This window comes from Oncorhynchus keta, chromosome 19 (assembly GCF_023373465.1).
Source record: "Oncorhynchus keta strain PuntledgeMale-10-30-2019 chromosome 19, Oket_V2, whole genome shotgun sequence".
Classification (NCBI taxonomy): domain Eukaryota; kingdom Metazoa; phylum Chordata; class Actinopteri; order Salmoniformes; family Salmonidae; genus Oncorhynchus; species Oncorhynchus keta.
The window spans coordinates 35,314,818-35,334,224 of NC_068439.1; the positions used below are offsets into that span (position 1 = coordinate 35,314,818).

A 19,407-nucleotide genomic window follows, 5' to 3' on the forward strand; every position below is an offset into this window, starting at 1 on the left:
TCAAATGTGTGTGTCATTGACTGAGCTTCCTGAAAACTAACATGTTTTTCTTTTCCCCCTGTAGCATTGTTGTTCCAGAAATCAACCCAGGTCAAGGGGGGTATTTTGTGCCTATCCATCTGCTACCAGCTGGCAATAGTTCCACCCTGCTCTCGATCAAACCGCTCCTATCCTCCAAATCCAGCATGACCATCACGGTCCTTGGTCCCAATAAAAACATGCTCTCCACTGCCCCTGCTGCATCCAATGGTGTCTGGACAACCCCCAAGGTTGGTGGCTTGGGCCAAGGGATGGAGCCCCAGGCAGTGGGGTCCGAGGGGCTGAGCCACAGAGAGCTTTTCCACGAAGGAGAGGCCAGGATGGACAAATCCAGGAAAGAAGGATCAACCAAAATAACGGTGCACCATCTGAAGGTGATGCTCTATGCCCTGTGCAATGGCTTCTCCCAGGCATCCCTGCACTTTGGCACCCAGCCAGAGCTCATCCAGGCCTGGATGCTGCAGCAGGAGATCCGGCTCCTCCAGAAGGACTGGATCTGGAGCACGGACCGCATCGCAGAGTGGGTGATGTGCCAGCGGGAGCAGCAGCTGCCAGTCACAGAGGAAAACCTGCTCCAGACAGCCATGCATGCCTTGGAGGAGTCGCGCGAGATCGGTGAGTTCTACGAGTGGGCTGTGGACTTCATGCTCCGCCACAACCTCAGCCTGCAGGCCACCTGCTCGGCCAAGCACCCGCTGCCACGCAACGTCTACGAGAGCGTCCGCATCTTCACTCGCTTTATCTGCAAGCAAGTCAAAGATGTTGGTTTCCGGCCACCCTCCATCGGATGCATTGACGAGCTCTCTGTGTTCGTGGACCTGGATAAGCTCAAGACAGACCCCGAGGCGTTTCAGTTGATCGGCACCGGGGAGCCCCTGATAGAGGTGGTCCTAGCAGGGCTGGCCGACGGCACCATGCTGCCCACCATGGTGTTCCTCAAAGGCAACCCTCCACACCTCCCGAAGGCCATCCCGGACTCTGTCTTCCTGGAGGCGCGCCCGCAAGGATTTACGGACAACGAGCGGCTCCAATTGTGGCTCTCTAAGGTGTGGCAGAAGCATGTGAACCCCCAGGCAGGGGGAAAAGGTCTGCTGATCATGGACACCCACCACGGCCACCTGGCTGACGACTTCCTGGCTGCCCTCAACAGCAGCAACACCCTGCCGGCGGTGATCCCCATCGGCTGCTCATGCCGCCTGCAGCCCCTGGAGCTGTGCGTGGCGCCTGTTATGAAGGAGTTTCTACAGGCCCGCTGGTGTGCCATGCACACCCAGAATGAAGGAGCTGTGACTCTGGGGCCAGGTGACCTGGCCCTACTGCTGGTGGAGTGTCTAGGTGACGTGGTTTTGTGCTTGGCAACGCAGCCCCAGATCTTCCAGCAGTCCTTCATGATGGTTAGCACACCGCATAAGGAAGGAGAGAAAGGTCCGGCAGAACTGGTGCAGAGCCTGACCGAGGCTCTTGTCATGCTGGAGAAAACAAGGTCGAAGAGCGCTGAAGTGCTAATAAAGGACAATGGGGTGAGCTCGGACATTATGTCGGCGTACACCTTGCCCTCGCCGCCACCCAACCCGCAAGCACGTGTTTGAGACGGACAACGATCTGGAGTCTTTTCATGGTTTTGAGGAAACTGATTGTTGATCATTGGCGGACCGACACTACAGACTTGGTTTGAAAGTGTCAAAAGATCCAAGGGAATTGTGACATTTGAAGCAGAGATGGGATAGCTCTGGAGAATGTACCGGACCCATTAAACTGTGCACATGCTTGTTCCTTTCACTTGGGAAGGTGATGCAACTTTCAAATGTTTTTGTACATTTTCTATGACAAGCTGCTGTGTCTCACGTGTAACCCTATAAGGTTCAACAATGACTAATACAACCTGTCTGTTATAGGAATTAAATTCCTCTGTTCATTAACCAATTCACTTGTGACAAAGCAAAATACTTTGTCCACTTAAGAATTTGTAAGGTTCTTATTTTTTATAAAATTAGTTTATATACCACACATGTCATGTCTTACAAAAATGTCCCTCCTGTATCATGACAAAGCTGCTTTTCAATTCAATTCCAACACATACGCAATGTGTATCTTCTGCTACCATGTTACAGAATCTACTGCACGCCCAACGGTTTCTCCCCTCCCTGGTTGGAGACCAGACATCTTTACTGTTAGTTTCACTGTGATCACGAGTTGTCTGTTGACCCTTCCTCTTGGCCTATGTACCAACATTCTTTAACAGACCACTCCGTGAATTATAACTTGACGCCAAATGTATACATTATTTAGTCATTATTGATAAAAAAAATCCTTCACTGTCTTATACAATTAAAGTCTCTTCCTGTCAACACACTCTGTAAATAACTTATACTCTAATTTCTTATCAGTGAGATCAGAATGTCACTTCTAGTAGGGAATGTTTGATATTCTATTAACTCAAATGTATGTAGAAATGGTGTCAAAGCTCTGACATCTTCCAATCTACTTTATTTATAAAGCTGTGATGGATTTAGCTAAGACAAACAGCCCATCATTTGGCCATCGTTTCTATTTATTGAAAGCAATGTCTAATGAGAAATGACCTCAGACCAGCCACGCCGTTCACAGGAAATCTCAGATCATGCCTTAGGATGGAATCCAAGAGATGGCAGTCTACCTCTCAGGTTTCTCTTATTTTCTTCACCTGAACGATTAACAATTTTTTAAAATATGAAATAAAGTGTTGGCTCTGCTTTAATAGTGGGTTTCCCTTTGTGGTATTAACAGCATATAGTCTGGTGCAGTTCTGTATTGTTTAACATGGAAACAGACTAGATTTGCTCTTGACACAGGGTCCTTACCCCTGATGTGGATAAATCTGGGTATTACAGAAGTCCAAAGATGTAATTTCTTCCCATGAATGTTTGCCCGCAGCTCTGCTTGTGGACCTTTCCAATTACAGTATATTAATAATCTCAATTTCACCAGATTTAATTTAAGCCTGACTGTCATTCAAGTTTAAATAACTCACCCATTCAGAAGTTTACAACATTTATTTTTCATATTACAAAGGGGGGTAAATTTGTTACATAGCAGTCCTATCAAAGCGGTAACATTGTAGAATGGACAGACCAATAGTGTGGCTTAACGTACAGTCCTTATCGTCATCATTCAAACCCACTGCAAAAGAAAATGTACATTATTACATTGTCATATTAAATAGAACAGGCACATGCTGTGTGAAATATTCCACAAGCTCTACGTAGTTCAAATAAAATGCTATGATCAATTTAGGACAAAGAAATTACAATTTTCCTGAAGTGATAATACAATGCCAACTCTATGGACCTTTGACACTTCTGACTGGACAGTCGAAACAAGTTATGTGGCTATAACTTACCTGACCATGTGGGCAATTTCCCAGTTGGTCTCACAGGACATGGGGCCAACAATCTCCACGCCTTCTTTTGTCACAATGGCAATTTCATGCTATAAATAGACAAACTAACGTCACAAATAGCTACGAGACTGGTAGCTTCAAAAGAGAAACATTGACATTCCCAATGTGCTGTAGAAAATAACATTAAATTCTGGACAGTTCCCGAGACTAACGACTCACCCTGTTGTAGGAGCGAGCGTCGCGATAGTATAGCACCTTGAGGCAGCGCTCAATCAGAGCCCGGGCCTCATCCTTCGTGATCTCTACCTTGTTCTCTACCACCTCCCTCATCAGGGGCTGCATGGACACAAAGAATAACCGTACACTAAACAAACCCAGACATACTGCAAGGTTCTGTGTCGAACTTCCAACTGTGGAACATCCATTTTTACATACAGTATCAACATGAGGTAACATCTTAATTTTATGCAGAAGCATCATGCAGTATAGATTACTTCCAATTATATTCATACAATTTCTTGTCCCAGAAAGGGTTGCCACTATTTCAATATGAACTAGTGTAGCTCAGCTCTACAACTTGGAAAAGGAATTACAACTTCAGCCAATCTTTCAAATAGAAACTATGGCATCTTATCTTTCAATTGCTAAAGATAAGTTATAAACTATGAAACGTATAGAAGTTAATACTGCCACACAGTAGCAGTCCCCTTGTGTTTATTAGCTCATTTGTCCTCTCACCTGGGCCAGGTAAGCGCCAAACCCTGTAGCCACTGTAGGTGCCTCATAGGCCACACCCAGCTTGTCCACGTAGCCCAGGAAGCTAGAGAAAAATACAAGTTATTAATATATTTTGTTGTAGCTAGCTACTATAATTATTTATAGCTGCAGATCCCCAGTCAGTTTGATGTTAACTTCGAGACCAGGGTAGGAGGTTTGTTAAAGGCAAAAACTAACCAGGATCATGGTTAAAATAGTCTAACATGACAACGGGCACTCCCACATTTCTAAGCAATTTTAACAGCTCCACCTCTTGGCATGAACTCTGATAAGGACAACAAAAAAAATGACTAGTTGAAGATGCTGAAAACTCAAGCCACCTCTCGTCATTGTAGAATCCACCGATGACCACAGTGTTCCACAGTGGGTTCATCTTGCTGCGGCGGTTGTACATTACCCGCGTCAACCAGGAGTGGATGGCTTTTGGGCTGTAGCTGTGGCCGTCACCTAGGAGCTCCTCATCGATCCTGGGACACAACCAGAGAGATATGATCACTGGTGGTACTCAGGGAGATAACCAAGCAAAGGAAACAATGCCAGAAATCATTCAAACAAAGCAGCCCCTCTAGAATATTTCTCAGTCTCTTCCCCACCTTTAAGATATCTTTAATGCTTCTAGAAAAATTGCAGGACACAAGATCAATTGGTGAAAGTCTGCATTACTACCACTGAACAATAACCCAGTCGTCCCTTCCTATATATCCCCCAGTAGTCCAATGTTTTATACATTGTCTGAATGTATCCTTCCTTGCTAAATATTGTACTGACATTTTAATAAAAAGAATTTAGAAGATGTAGAAACAGATGGACTACATCTTACAATCACATTTCAGTGGTTGAACATTTAATATACATTTTTTCCCCCAGTTTCAACACCACTTGGAGATTGAAATAAAAATGTACTCCTTAAACTCCATGTATCTGGAGGAACAAAACAAAAAAAATCCATATTACAGAGACAAAAGACCTCAGGTGGAATAAGCCTCCCAAACTTCCAGGGGTACCATTGGTCATTTGCTCTGCATTCACCTGCTACTTGGCTAAATACAGAAGCTTCCTTGTCATGGTATGCAATTTTCAAGTTGACCTGCACAGATTACAAGTGTTCCTCTGAAACAATCTAAAATTCAGATTTGGCCCTATTATTTCTCTCTCCATTTGCATAATCACACCCAACTCCAACCGGTACCTCCAATTGCACCATCCCTACGGTGAAGTGTGGTGGCAACGTCATGCTGTGGGATGTTTTTCGGTGGCAGGGACTGGGAGACTAGTCAGGATCAAGGGAAAGATGAACGGAACAAAGTACAGAGAGATCCTTGATAAAAAATACCTGCTCCAGAGCACTCAGGACCTCAGACTGGGACAAAGTTTCACCTTCCAACAGGACAACGACCCTACGCACACAGCCAAGACGATGCAGGAGTGGCTTCAGGACAAGTCTCTGAATATCCTTGAGTGGCCCAGCCAGAGCCCGGACTTGAACCCGGGGTGGCAGCGTAGCCTAGTGGTTAGAGCGTTGTACTAGTAACCGAAAGGTTGAAAGTTCAAATCCCTGAGCTGACAAGGTACAAATAGTTCAGCCCCTGAACAAGGCAGTTAACCCACTGTTCCTAGGCCGTCATTGAAAATAAGAATTTGTTCTTAATTAACTGACTTGCCTAGTTAAATAAAGGTAAAATAAAAAATAAAAAATTAGACCTGTTCGAACATCTCTGGAGAGATCTGCAGAGAAGTATTTGGGGAGTTTTTACCATTCAATGTGCCAAGTTTGTAGCGTCATACCCAAGAAGACCCGAGGCTGTAATCACTGCCAAAGGTGCATCAACATAGTATTGAGTAAAGGGTCTGAATACTTACATAGATGAGATATTTCAGGTTTTTTTTCCAGTCTAAAAACCTGTTTTTGCCTAGTTACATATTTTGGACAAGGCTGTAATGTAAAAAAAAAAGTGGAAAGTCAAGGGGTCTGAATAGTTTCCGAATGCACTATAGGTAGCACAGGTGACCAGGAAGGATTAGCACAGGTGACCAGGAAGGATTAGCACAGGTGACCAGGAAGGATTAGCACAGGTGACCAGGAAGGATTAGCACAGGTGACCAGGAAGGATTAGCACAGGTGACCAGGAAGGATTAGCACAGGTGACCAGGAAGGATTAGCACAGGTGACCAGGAAGGATTTAGCACAGGTGACCAGGAAGGATTAGCACAGGTGACCAGGAAGGATTAGCACAGGTGACCAGGAAGGATTAGCACAGGTGACCAGGAAGGATTAGCACAGGTGACCAGGAAGGATTAGCACAGGCGAGTGAACAAGGCATACAGTTCTTACGGTATCACAGATACAGCTTATAGAATGCATCTCTCTGCACCTTCTGTATAGGAATGTGTATTGGAGCTATTTATATTTCATATGTGCAATAAAATGGGAACTTCACCCGAAAAGTTTAACGTTTGTAAAGCTGATTCTTGTGGACGTGTTATGGACGGCTCTCTCCTGTGCCAGTAACTTTTCATAGGGAATCGCCACTACATATACTATGAACTACTCTATTTGCTGTGTATTTGCTATACATGTGCCTTGGTCCATGATTGTGAATGGGAATATTCACCATGTATTGGGCTCCTGAGTGGCACAGCGGTCTAAGGCACTACATCTCAGTGCTTGAGGCAGCACTACAGACAATCTGGCTTGAATCCAGGCTGTATCACAATCGGCCGTGATTGGGAGTCCCATAGGGTGGTGCACAACTGGCCCCAATGTCGTCTGGGTTTGTCCAGTGTTGGCCGTCATTGTAAATACTAATTTGTTCTTAACTGACTTGCCTAGTTAAATAAAGGAATAAAAAAAGATTTAGTTTTCTGAAAGAAACCTTAAACTTACACCATCTGTTCGATGATCTGCTTCATGTACTGGTAGTCTGCGTAGTCGCCGGAGGCACCCAGGATGGTGCTGTCGTTCACTTTCATGAGTCGAGAGATGTTACGGAACCGTGCTAGGGAACCATAGGAGCCCAGCATATCAGCTGCGATTATGACGCCACCTGTAAACTTCACTCCCAGTACTGATGTTCCCGTCACCATGGGGTTTCTTGAGTTCAGGGTGGGAAAAATGTGAAAGTTTGTCATGAGTAAGTCTTATTAGCTAACGTTACACTACAATGCAATACAAAGCGATGCATGCTGAACTGCTGGACGTTTATTTAGACTCGTGCATATATAATGAAACCAGGCCGGGAGTAAGGACTAGTTAAATAATATGCTTCAATAGTATCCTTTATTGTGGTGAGTTTTGTTAGCTAAGCATTAACTACCATAATTACACTATGATTAGGTAGCCAACTAGCGAGGCATAGATGGGCAATTTATCATCAGCCAATTTGTTGGAAATAGAATAAGAAATCCCGAGAGCATATCAAGTTTAGTTAGATAACGTTACCTAGCTAGCGTTAGTAGCCCAACATAACTAGCTAGAGTAGCTCCATCGGCTTACTCCACCATGATGATGCAGCTTACCGAGGAAATCGAAAGCGTGAGGACATTATTAGGGATCTCTACTCAAATTACTCCAAATTATTCGCTTACAGCGTGTGTTTGATAGGTCCGCATCCTGGGGTTAGACTACTGCCTGGAAATGAATAAAATTGTCCGGGTTTTGGTCCATTCTCCCAGAAATTGAGTTTCAACCCGCTTGGATCCATGTTGCAAATTTGCGGATGTGACGACAAAACCTTGTTTTGTGTTCTGCTGCAAAGAATATGGAATTGTGGGAAACAGGAGGCAGACAATTTTAACTGAAGCACAAAATTACATTTCTTATTTCTAACCACATGTAAACGTTTAGCAGTAGCATAATCAATACAACAAGAAACTCAACAATAGCTGTATTGGTTTTATTATAAATGTTCGATGATTTAGTCCAAATGAAAGAAGTATAAACAGAGTGGAGTTCAATTGTACTGAATGCTGGTAGAATGTCAAGTTTACATATGGTGCGTTCGTAAATTCACTCTGGAGTGCCAGATTGCACTGGTCTGGGCGTTCGTAAATTCTGAGCATTCAGCTCTCGGAGCATTCAGAGCGCACATTGGACGGGGAGTAGAGTTGATTCGAGTGTTTTGACCTCACAACAGCTGTCAAGCACCCAAGCTACAGTTAGCTAGCTTGCTATCTACTTCCAGACATAAATGAGAGAACACCTCACTCTGACCATTTTCATCGACCTAGCAGAGCTGGTTAGGCAGTGTTCATGTTATCCTGAGCGTTGGTGACTGTAACTGTGCAACAATTTCATTACGCTTTTATCCCGAAGTTTACTGACCCTGGCCATTTTCAACGGGTGTTGGGTGTTCGTAAATTCATCAGTGCGCTCTGGCAAAAATAATAATTTGTTCTTAACTGACTTACGTAGTTAAATAAAGGTTAAATAAAATAAATAAACACTCAGTCGAGAGTGCTTTTAAAACGGATAACCAGAGCGAATTTACGAACGCACCCGTAGTAAACTGATTCTGAAAATCCGCCCCAATAGGAAATAACATATTCACATACGTGTAAACCAATCAAGTTTCTGTCACTAGGCAGAATATTGCCAGACGAGCCATCAGCTCAGTTACTGGGCAGACCAGTCATAACGCCTCCTATCATAATAATCTTTAGCAAGAAAATAAAGCAATTGAACCAATAGAATGTAAGTTGCACTTGGTATCTGAGTAGAATTAGAACAATCCACCAATTGGAATTGACGTTTGCTTTGTAGTCAGGCAGACATAACATAGTTGTCCAATCACAAAAAATTCAGAAAGGGGATTTTTGCTGTAGCTTTGGCTCAGGTACTTTCTTTTTCTTTTATAAAATAAATACTTAAATAGGTTTTTATCATATATATCACAGAATAGTATGTGCAATTTAAAGATTACTTTGATATATTGTTGAAAAAGTTTGAATTCTGTTACAATTCATGTTTCAAAAGATGTTTCAATGCTTGCTAATGTTAGCATTTAAAGCTAGCCCAGCTAGCTAGCTATTAAGCTTAGCTAACGTTAGTCACTTGCTAAGATTAAATAACAGCATTCAGTGAATCTACAAGTGTTAAATGCCTGTCGAATTTGTTTTGTTATCTATGTTATATGTGCATTTAAATCCCCAGAAAACTGACAACCAGTGTGTTGCTAGCTAGCCACAGTGAATTGAAACATGTTGTGTCGATAAACCCAAAAAGCGGGAAGTATGCAAATTGTGGAATTGCATATGCCGAGACATGAAAAATACATTGTTAACGGTCTCAAATAATTAAAGTTGGTAGGTAGCTAGCTAAGAAGGCGAAGCGAATAGCTCCCAACGCTAATGAGATAAAGACCCGTCATGGCTGGTAGTGTTACTCCAAAACCATGCCTCTTATAGTATTTCGGCACCGTGCTACTGTCGTGACAGCCTGGTGAGCCAGCTTCACAGCGGCTGCACTCTGTCATTGCTCAATGCGCCATTGCATTATGCCTGTCAAGCTTTATAATACTGAACACTTCTGTTTTAATTATCCTACTTAATCGCCCCATTGTCATGTTTTGGAAACGCAGACAGCATCGTGCATGTTTTACTCCCATTTGTTATTATTATTCCAGACACCGATAGTGCGGTAGTGGGAGTGTCCCTGGCTGTTCAATTGACTGATGTGTTTTCTATTTTGGTGAAAGCCTTGTAGCTGTTGCACGCTTCATTGTACTAGATCTTGGCTATACAGTACACACCAGACTTTATCATAAAAAAATATATATAAAATGCAAATATTGATAGTACATTGAATATATTGACAGGAAAAAAATATTCTATTTCACTTTTGCAGTACAATCCATTATAAATAATCCTGAATTAATCGTGAATAACGATGAGAGAGAAAGTTACAGAGCGTCAAAGATCATACCCCCAGCCAAGACATGCTAACCTTTCCCCATTACCAATAACAGGAGAGGAGTACGATCTTTGGCCCTTTGTAACTTTCTCACTCATCGTTATTCACTATTAATTCGAGATTATCCGTAATCATGGTAGAATCCACATTAGGTTAATGTAGAAGTGTTTAGAAACATATTATATTCCAATTTACAATAAAGTGACTCCAAAATGACACTACATTATTTACCATTAATTGATATTGGGCACAAAAGTATCTGAAACACAACCAAAACGAAGTAGAAATACATCCAACAAGTTTGTGGTCACAAGCTTGATGTAGTCATTGCGTGCTATGAATATGGGACAAAATTCTAATCTTTTGACTACTTTATTTATAAGAATCTTTAGACGTGTCAGTAATTTTGACCCCTATCTTTTTGAGAGAAAAAAGTATTACTTGTTAAACAAAATCAAATCATATCAAATCAAAATGTATTAGTCACATATCTCTCTATTATGCTTGGGAATACTTTGGAACAGATTATTTGATCCATTGGTCAGAATATGCGGTTTTGATTGAACACCCTACTTCATTGCATTCCATTAAATCTTATAATTGAACCTGGCTGACACCTCCAGGGTGAAGAAAGTTTCTGATGAACTCCACCAACGGAGCGGAGCAGAGAACAGGCTTTGTGGAATTCAGCTCCAACTACATCGATTCGCCCAAGGTCAATACTTCAAAACATTTCAATTATGAAATGCTTACCTTGTACATATGTTTGTCCTCTGTAATTGCGTGTCTTTCTTTGTTTGCTGAAATCCATACTTTTTCAATATACGTTCATCAAAAACCGCCAACTTGTTCCTTGTTGAGATTCAATTGGCACATGCACACTTGCTCTGAGTTGCCATCTTAGTGCAACAGCGATGAGCAAACAGTCTGTGGTTGTATTTGACAAACATTTATTGAGAAAGTATGGATTTAAGCTGTTGGGTTCTAACTTGAAACATCCTTATTCATGTTACCATATTCGAACTGGGTGTATGGAAATCTACTGAGTGAGAAATGGGAGTGCAAAAAGTTTACATTCTATCAGAACATGTTATTGTTAAATCTCATGTATCCTTTGGAGAGGAGAAGGGCAACAGCCTGGTTTCAGTCACTGATAAGGTAGGACAGCCATGAGTTAGGGAGGAGTGAAGAATGTGGGCCGAGATGCATTGGCTATCCAGATGTCCAAGGAGGAGCCTCCACCTAGAAGGAGGGTATACATATATGGGCCTGTGTAAACATGTCTTTTCAGCTGTTTGACCCAATGGGTGAATAAACTTGGTTTGAGCTTTGACTGGTTGTCTGTTAGTTTTTCACTCTGTTTGTCAGAACCTAACAAAGCAAACAAAGGCACGCAACTCCAGAGGATAAACATAGGTAAATGGAAGCGTTGCATAATATTTTTACTTTTTTTATTGACTGTGGGCATGTTGTCTGAGCTGAATTCCACAAAGCATTGTCTCTGCTCCACTCTGTTGGTGGAATTTATCAGAAACTTCCTTCACCATGGATTTGAGTTTAGTCAGCTACATTGAACCCTGCCAACTCATATCAGTACTACCATCATCATAGTCAGGTATGATCCTCAAGTTTCACCTTCCTAAACAGCTGCTATTGTCAGTTTGCATTTAGATTTAAATTGAAGGCTTCTTCTTTTAAACCTTTATTTAACTAGGCAAGTCAGTTAAGAACAAATTCTTATTTTCAATGATAGCCTAGGAACAGTGCCTTGTTCAGGGGCAGAACAACAGATTGTCAGCTCGGGGATTTGATCTTGCAACCTTTCAGTTACTAGTCCAACACTCTAACCACTAGGCTACCTGCCTCCCTGGGCAGCATTGCTGTTCTTGGGCAGCTTATCAGATGAAAAATCACTAACATTGTGCATGTCCAATAACCAGCATTGTTGGATGTGGAGGGATATATTTTCCATCTTCAACTAAAACTAAAATGTACTTTTAAAATGTAAAATGACATGCCCCAGCCAAATTCCATAGTGCTTTGAACAGTTTTATCACATTTACCCCCCTCTCCTAATTTCAGAGGCCTCAGGGTGTGTTTGCCACCTCTGTGTGAGCAAACAATGACGGAGGACAGGTTGAAGGCAGACCCCTCCAAGCGGGAGGGTCTGGACTCAGGAGAGGGAGACACAGAGCCTAGCCTGCTGCTGCAGAAACTAAAGAGCAACATCTCGTAAGTCCCACCCCTCTGTCCACACAGCCACCTCTTAAATGATCAAAATGGACAATAAAGTATTGTGTCGTATCAGCACCCTCTCCAACATTGCCTGCTATTTATCTCATACAGCTAATCCATCAGTGTCATTAGAACGTCTTCAGAAATGTGTTTGTGTATAACTGTAATTGTTGTTTCTTTTTGTAGTAAGAATATACAGGGGAAAGTGGATGTTATCCTGGTGAGTGCCGAAACATCTTTGGTATTGTATTGTGTATGAATGGCCTTGTCTATGAATGGTTTAAGACACAGATTTTCCTATGTCTCTCCTACCCACAGCAAGATGTGCAGCGCTTCTCTGACAACGACAAACTCTACCTTTACCTCCAGCTGCCTTCTGGCCCCAGTCCAGGGGAGAAAAGGTGAGCATCATTATCATCAGCAATCACTCTGGGTCTAGCACTCTATGATTGTCCTCCTGGTGGGACATATTTGTGTCTCTTCAGATGACTGAAGAGGCTGATGTATGACCCACAAATCCCACTAAAGAGGCCAGTGTATGTGGCGGTAGTGGTTGATAATGGTTGATGTTTAGCCTCTCCTTTTGTTGTTGCCGCTTGTCCTCAGTGGCATGGTTGAGGTCTTTTTCATGTTGTGCAGCCCCACTGTGGATGGCCTTCCCTCATTTGTTTTATTTCTGTTCAGTCTGTTAGAGATGCAATAGGTGTCATGCAATCAAGCATTGAAGCAGTGCTCCATCCAGAGGGGGTGTACTGTACCTACCTACTGGTGGTTTAAGGTTTGTAGAGAGGGAGTTTTGATCTGGATGTTATTGTGTGCTTTTGAGATGCAAAGATTCTGCACAGATCAACAGATTTCAACAGACCATGCAGATCTATGCATCTCAAACATGCACACATCTCCAAATTCCACAAACTCTTTTTCTCAGTCTGGCAATGGCCCCGCTGGCACAACTTAGGCGGTGGTGTATTTCTGCATCGATGTCAGCTTTGGAGGACAGAACACTGCCAAGGTAAGGGAAGAGGTCCACGTTTCCAAGGGTGTTATTGTCAACATGTACACACAGAAACTCACGGAGCATACAAAGCTCAATAAAGGTCAGAGATGTACTACATCTGTTTGATAACCAGTGACCCAGTCACATTGACTTTTTCCCCAGTAACACTTAAAAATATGTATAAATGCTGTTATAAGTAGTTTATAAACTCTTAATTATTTAGTTAATAGTTTATCAATCGGTTAAAAATAGTTATGACACAATGATTGAAATTGTGTGATTGTTATTTTGGTGCATGTCAAAATGTGAGTGCACATTGATTATTATTATTGCCAGTTCCACAGTGCATGTTTGAGCTGGAATAAAACAGCAGCAACATGAACCGTGTGCTGGCTTTTCATCTTATTATTTGTTAACATGTTCTGGGGCTCTGAGAAGTGTGGGATGTGCATATCTTACATATAAAAAAGAAAATGTTCACCACCTTATCTATACTGAACAAAAATATGAAGGCAACATGTAAAGTCTTGGTCCCATGCTTCATGAGCTGAAATAAAAGATCCAAGAAATGTTCCCACGTGCAAATGCCACCAAGTTTTAGGCGGAGAGTGCAATGGGCATGCTGACTGCAGGAATGTCCACCAGAGTTGTTGCCAGATAATTGAATGTTCATTTTATAAGCTGCCTCCAACGTCATTTTAGAACATTTGGAAGTACGTCCAACCGGCCTCACAACCGCAGACCAGGTGTAACCACGCCAGCCCAGGACCTCGTCTGAGACCAGCAACCCTGACGGCTGATAAAACTGTAGGGTTTGCACAACCGAAGAATATCTGAACAAACTGTCAGAAACCATCTCAGGGAAGCTCATCTGCGTGTTCGTCGTCCTCATCAGGTTCTTGACCTGACAGAAGTTCGGTGTCGTATCCGACTTCAGTGGACAAATGCTCACTTTCAATGGTCATTGGCACGCTGGAGAAGTGTGCTCTCCACGGAAGAATCCCGGTTTCGACAATATTCCACAAGCCACAATCAACAGCCTGATTAACTCTATGTGAAGGAGATGTGTCACGCAGCATTAGACAAATGGTGGTCACACCAGATACTGACTGGTTTTCTAATCCATGCCCCTACCTTTTTTAAAAAGGTATCTGTGACCAACAGATGCACGTATGTATTCCCAGTCATGTGAAATTCATAAATTAGGGCCTAATGAATTGATTTAAATTGACTGATTTCCTTATATGAACTGTAACTCAGTAAAATCTCTGAAATTGTTGCATGTTGCGTTTTATATTTTTGTTCAGTGTAGTTTCAAAATGTCGACATTGAACTGTCACTTTTTTCCTCCACAAGAAAAATATATTGTTTTATCAGCAAAAGATGGCTGCTGAGATATACTGATAGCTTGGTTATGTTTGTCCTGAGCAGCAACAGCAGCAGCAGCAGCAGCAGCAGTGACCCCAGTTCCTTCAACACAGCTGACCAGCTGCACACCTGCAACTGGATCCGCAGCCACCTGGAGGAGCACGTAGACACCTGCCTGCCCAAGCAAGACGTCTACGAGACATACAAGTAAGTTATTGTAATGAGGCACAGCTGTGACTGTGAATTAGAAATGTACTTGTGAACCCGGACTATCTGGACATCAATAAGAAATACTCGTTTTTTGGTTTCCATTGTAAATGCTTTGCTACGGTGTGCCGTAATGAAATCGACACAGCTAATGTTATGATCTATTGCCCCGTAATAACCCAGGAGATACTGTGAAAACCTGCAGCACCGGCCTCTGAGTGCTGCCAACTTTGGGAAGATCATCCGTGACATCTTCCCCAACATCAAAGCCCGGAGGCTCGGTGGCAGGGGACAGTCTAAATATCCTTTTAGTCTGTCAGGAGGTTGTTTTGGGAGGCCCTTTAAGTATTTTAACACAATTTTACTTTTGCTTGCCACAACTGCATTGACACCTGCAAATTAAGTATTCAAGCGTCTCCCTGAATGCTAGATGCAATTCAGGGATTCACCTATACTTCAATGCATCCTATTTGCATCCTATTTTTATATTGTTGCACAATGTGGGAAATGTGGATAGAATGATGCCACCGAGTACGAAGGATCAAACAAGTATTACCATACCCTCTCCACTTATCAATAGGTTGTGGTTCCCCTTTCTGTTTCCAGTTCATCCTTAACTCCTCCGCTGACACGTATTGTTATAGTGGAATCCGTAGGAAGACAGTGCTAAACATGCCACTGTTGCCAAACCTGGACCTGAAAAATGACCCAGTACGTATGACTAGTCAACTGCACTTCCTGTTTATATGATAGGACACAACCATTGCTTTTGCTATAGTTGTGTGCAAAAATGACAGTCAATGGTGATTAAGACTATTCTTCCATATAGTCGGAGCTGACGGAGCTGGTGCAGACCTACAAGCAAGAGGTGACGGAGGCGGCTTGTGAGCTCATCTGTGATTGGGCCCAGAAGATCCTCAAACGTTCCTTTGACACAGTGGTCGAGATCGCCCGTTTTCTTGTGCAGGAGCACATCGTCAACCCACGCTGCAGCCAGGCTGAACTCGTCACTTCTGCCGCGATGGCAGGTGAGTCTCAGTTTCCTCATCTCCATTACACTGTGTTCAGTCATCTCCAATACCATCCGCAACCATCTCATGATTGGAATTTCTTGTAACCATCAGTCATTTTTCTTTGTGTCTCACAGGAGGACCTGCAAAGCCCCACAAGGTGATCAAGAAGAACCCAGTACCGTCAAAAGGAGGTGGGCCGGAAACAGAAGGGAGCAGCTCTGATGCTAAGGTAGAGCATCAACAATACCCTTTCAAAGACTAAATGCTAAGTACAGAAACATACTTCTCGAAGTTGTAATAATGAGCCATATCTACTACTCATATCGACTTTATGTAACACAATGATGTTGTTTCTCTCAGAGGGATAAAGAAGTTGGGGATCAGTCGTCGCCGGGGACACTGCAGTCCAGTGACAAGCCAACCAAAGGGGCGGAGTCAGTACGCCCGGGGGGTCGTGACCTGCAGGTGGAGGCTCTGATGAAGCACCTGCCCCGAATCCTGCCTCGCAGCTCCGTCCCGGATAAGTCCCAAGGCGGTGCCCTCCCCGTCATGATCCTCCCCCACACCGTCAGCCTATCCTACCCCGAAAAAGCCCCGCCGGTTACCATGGTGCCCGTGGCACCGACGTCGGTGGTGCAGAGGGCCCGTGCCGTGACCAAACGGGCCCTCGAGGCTCCGACTGCAACCAGCGGTGGCCCCGAGCCGGGAGGCACGCCGGCCAAACGGAAACGAGGACGACCCAGGAAGCCACGGCCAGAGGACACCACCTCTCCGCAACCGCCCCCTCCGTCCCTACCTTCAGTCAACCAAGCCCACATCATGAAGTCCCTCACTGGAGGGGTGATCCAGAAAGCCTGCTCGTCCTCCTCCTCTTCCCAGGTGGTGGAGGTCTTGTTCCAGGACCAGCATGCCGTGGTGCTCGGCCAGCTACATTCGGTAGCGGACTCTGGCAACCCAGAGCACCGGGGTGTGGTGCTCGAGACTGACCCACGGCCCCTGCTGCTGCTGCCAGGGACCAGCCACGCAAACCGGGACATGGGCAGGGCCATGGTAGAGGTCATCCAGAGGGCACCGAGACCCCCCACCACCAAGAACAACAACAACTCCCAGTCTATCCCCCAGCACCGCCTGCCCCTGCCCACTTTGCTGGAGGATCGAGGTGAGGTGGAGATCACCCTCACCCCCATGGAGCCTTCGAAAGATCTGCCGACCCCCACCACCCAGGCTAGCTCGGAGGGCCGCCCTGCGCCTGATGACAGCACTAAGGTTGAAAGACCCTAGCACTGGCCCTCCCAGTCCCGAACCTCACCCTCCTTGTCCCAGAGACTAGGGAGCACTAAGGGACTTTATACTACCCTCAGCATGAAGATAACCTCCCCCAATCATCTTCTGCTAGGTAGCAAGCTTCATCTGGCTCCACACAGTCCCTCTCCCATCTTACCGATTGGTGGAAATCCAAGATTGGCGGCACAGAGAGCCAAGAAGGGTTGATGAAGCCAAACCGCTACATACCCATGTTGACCTTCCATTAGCCCTTGCATTTGACAATGTAAAAAGGGCCGTTGCTGTGACTCTAACTGCATGTTTTTCTTTGTAATTGTGAGCGAAGATATAGACAAATGCGGCTCCATACTCCTGAGATTGGATTTCTTGTAGTTCTGATGACGAGGAGGGGCTATTTACGGGTTCGGACCATTCGAGGTTCTAAGTGCTACTCTCCCCGAGAGGAACTCCCCTCAAAGCGTTATTTTTTTTATATCTTTGGTTGTGTTATGTTGATGTTTGTAGTTGTGCTTTCAAATAGACTTCCAGAGTAAAGGCGTCCGCATGCTTCCCAGACTAAACAGTTCGGAAGAGTTTGGGCATATATTATGATGACATTTTGTGACGTTTCTGTTCATTTTGGACTGTTCGGGAACACCCCAAAAAATTCTAGAGGCAAGCCGAAGTCGGTAGCCGAAGTCGAAGTCGGTAGCCGAAGTAGCCGAAGTCGGTAGCCGAAGTCTACGCCCCTTCGTCAGTAATTGGTCAACAGTCGGGATTCTTCAATAAAGTCTTTGTTGTCATTTAACGAGAGACGACTCATTTTCATGCACATTACTTCATTGAGAAATACTGCAACAAACATCTTAGTTAGATGTAAAATTGCGCGACTAAGATCTTTGTCTAAATTAATGACAGATTTCTTGAGTTATCTTAGATTAATTCTGTCTATTTAGAGGAAGTGTATACTGGCTACGGCATCTCAAAATGGACAAACAGTACTATTGCTGGACACTCGTTGGGTTTGCCAAGCCAAGTGTGGCTAGTCGCCAACCAAACTGAAGCATGCTGACGCCTTAAGAAAGGAGAAGGCATGACACTGCTGGTGGAACTACATTTAAATGATGTCCCTGTCAGGCATCGGAACTGGATCTGCGACTGTATTCTAAAACATTGTGTGACAAGATTGTGAGTTTGCCCCCCTTCCCCAAAACCCCTAAACTGGAGTATGATGGAAAAGCAAGCACTTACCTGGGCGTAATTCCAATATTACAGCACTTCCTGTTAGCGACTTAGTGTAAATGACAAAACATTATAGACACCATATAGGCAAGACTATGACAAACAGTCGTTTAGGTTTGCCTTTTGCATTTTGAATTTACAGCACCTCGGACGAAAGCATTAAAGCACAAACCTGCGAGCCTAGTGTAAAACCTTGAGCGTGGCAAAGAGACTTAATGGAATATTAGAGCTGATTTAGTAAATAATTTAGCCTGATGCTAATGCTAATGTAGGTTGCCAAACCCTTTTTTATAAGTACCTGTATACACTCTAGTACTATAATATAATTTTCACAAATTCAAACTGTCTGACAGAGACAACTGTTGTTTAGCCACCATTGCCAAACGTTCAAACTCTGGCTTTGCCTAGGGGTGCATACATCTTATATGCATTACGTAGCAGTACATGATAATGTAAGATACTGATACCCTTCTCTCCAAATCCAGCATATCATCCAAAGTATGATCAACCTTAGGCTGGTTATGTGTTTTTTTTACACCTTCCATCCTTTGACAAGGGAAGATTTAAATTTGTAATCTCCAGCCTTAGCCCTTTTGGAATTAAATTAAAACAGATGTCAAGAATATTTGCACTGATATGAAGAAAGCAAAAAGGGAAGAGACTGTTAGTTAATAATAGTAATGATTACTAGAAATTATAAACTGGGTGGTTCGTGCACTGAATGCTGATTGGCTGAAAGCTGTGGTATATCAGACTGTATACCACAGGAATGACAAACCATTACGTTGGTAACCAGTTTATAATTTCAATAAGGCACATCGGGGGTTTATGTTTAAAGGCTGTGTTTAGACCCTCCCCGTTGCGTTGTGACCTTAGCGTTGTGACCTTAGCCGTTTTGGTCATACATCCCCTCGGGCCTTATTTCTTAATTAAACTATGATTAAAAACATGATTGTTATGCTTGAGGTCGTTTTGGAAC

General features: G+C 43.7%; 2 protein-coding genes across 6 annotated transcripts; one reads left to right on the forward strand and one right to left on the reverse strand.

Annotated features, from left to right (window-relative positions):
- Window positions 1-3,056: 3,056 nt before the first annotated feature.
- LOC118398133 (proteasome subunit beta type-4-like) lies at window positions 3,057-7,942 on the reverse strand. Of its 2 annotated transcripts, none has more exons than XM_035793184.2 (7): window positions 7,781-7,942; window positions 7,080-7,286; window positions 4,516-4,662; window positions 4,157-4,238; window positions 3,638-3,754; window positions 3,419-3,507; window positions 3,057-3,198 (listed from the first exon to the last, which is right to left on the reverse strand). In XM_035793184.2, the coding sequence occupies exons 1-7, from the start codon at window positions 7,894-7,896 to the stop codon at window positions 3,186-3,188; spliced, it is 771 nt and encodes a 256-aa protein (XP_035649077.1). In that variant the 5' UTR covers window positions 7,897-7,942; the 3' UTR covers window positions 3,057-3,185. The 2 variants fall into 2 exon arrangements, with proteins under 2 accessions (XP_035649077.1, XP_035649078.1); XM_035793185.2 differs by having other exon boundaries at window positions 7,712-7,861.
- A 142-nt stretch (window positions 7,943-8,084) lies between these two features.
- Window positions 8,085-19,377, forward strand: LOC118398132 (DNA-binding protein RFX5-like). Of its 4 annotated transcripts, none has more exons than XM_052470346.1 (11): window positions 8,085-9,027; window positions 10,727-10,818; window positions 12,186-12,335; window positions 12,525-12,558; window positions 12,657-12,739; window positions 14,764-14,910; window positions 15,094-15,210; window positions 15,543-15,621; window positions 15,740-15,938; window positions 16,058-16,152; window positions 16,284-19,377. In XM_052470346.1, the coding sequence occupies exons 3-11, from the start codon at window positions 12,226-12,228 to the stop codon at window positions 17,202-17,204; spliced, it is 1,785 nt and encodes a 594-aa protein (XP_052326306.1). In that variant the 5' UTR covers window positions 8,085-9,027; window positions 10,727-10,818; window positions 12,186-12,225; the 3' UTR covers window positions 17,205-19,377. The 4 variants fall into 4 exon arrangements, with proteins under 4 accessions (XP_052326306.1, XP_035649076.1, XP_052326307.1 ...); XM_035793183.2 differs by having other exon boundaries at window positions 8,086-9,027; window positions 14,767-14,910; XM_052470347.1 differs by lacking the exon at window positions 10,727-10,818 and having other exon boundaries at window positions 8,969-9,027.
- The last annotated feature ends 30 nt before the right edge of the window (window positions 19,378-19,407 follow it).

Coding starts and splice junctions, on each gene's coding strand:
- LOC118398133 (XM_035793184.2), bottom strand. CDS start 7,896: ATGGATCCAAGCGGGTTGAAACTCAATTTCTGGGAGAATGGACCAAAA. Junction 4,239..4,515: donor GGATTCTACAATGACGAGAG/GTGGCTTGAGTT, acceptor ATTTTTCTCTAG/CTTCCTGGGCTACGTGGACA. Junction 3,508..3,637: donor ACGCTCGCTCCTACAACAGG/GTGAGTCGTTAG, acceptor GTCTATTTATAG/CATGAAATTGCCATTGTGAC.
- LOC118398132 (XM_052470346.1), top strand. CDS start 12,226: ATGACGGAGGACAGGTTGAAGGCAGACCCCTCCAAGCGGGAGGGTCTG. Junction 12,740..14,763: donor CCCAGTCCAGGGGAGAAAAG/GTGAGCATCATT, acceptor GTTTGTCCTGAG/CAGCAACAGCAGCAGCAGCA. Junction 15,622..15,739: donor TGGACCTGAAAAATGACCCA/GTACGTATGACT, acceptor TCTTCCATATAG/TCGGAGCTGACGGAGCTGGT.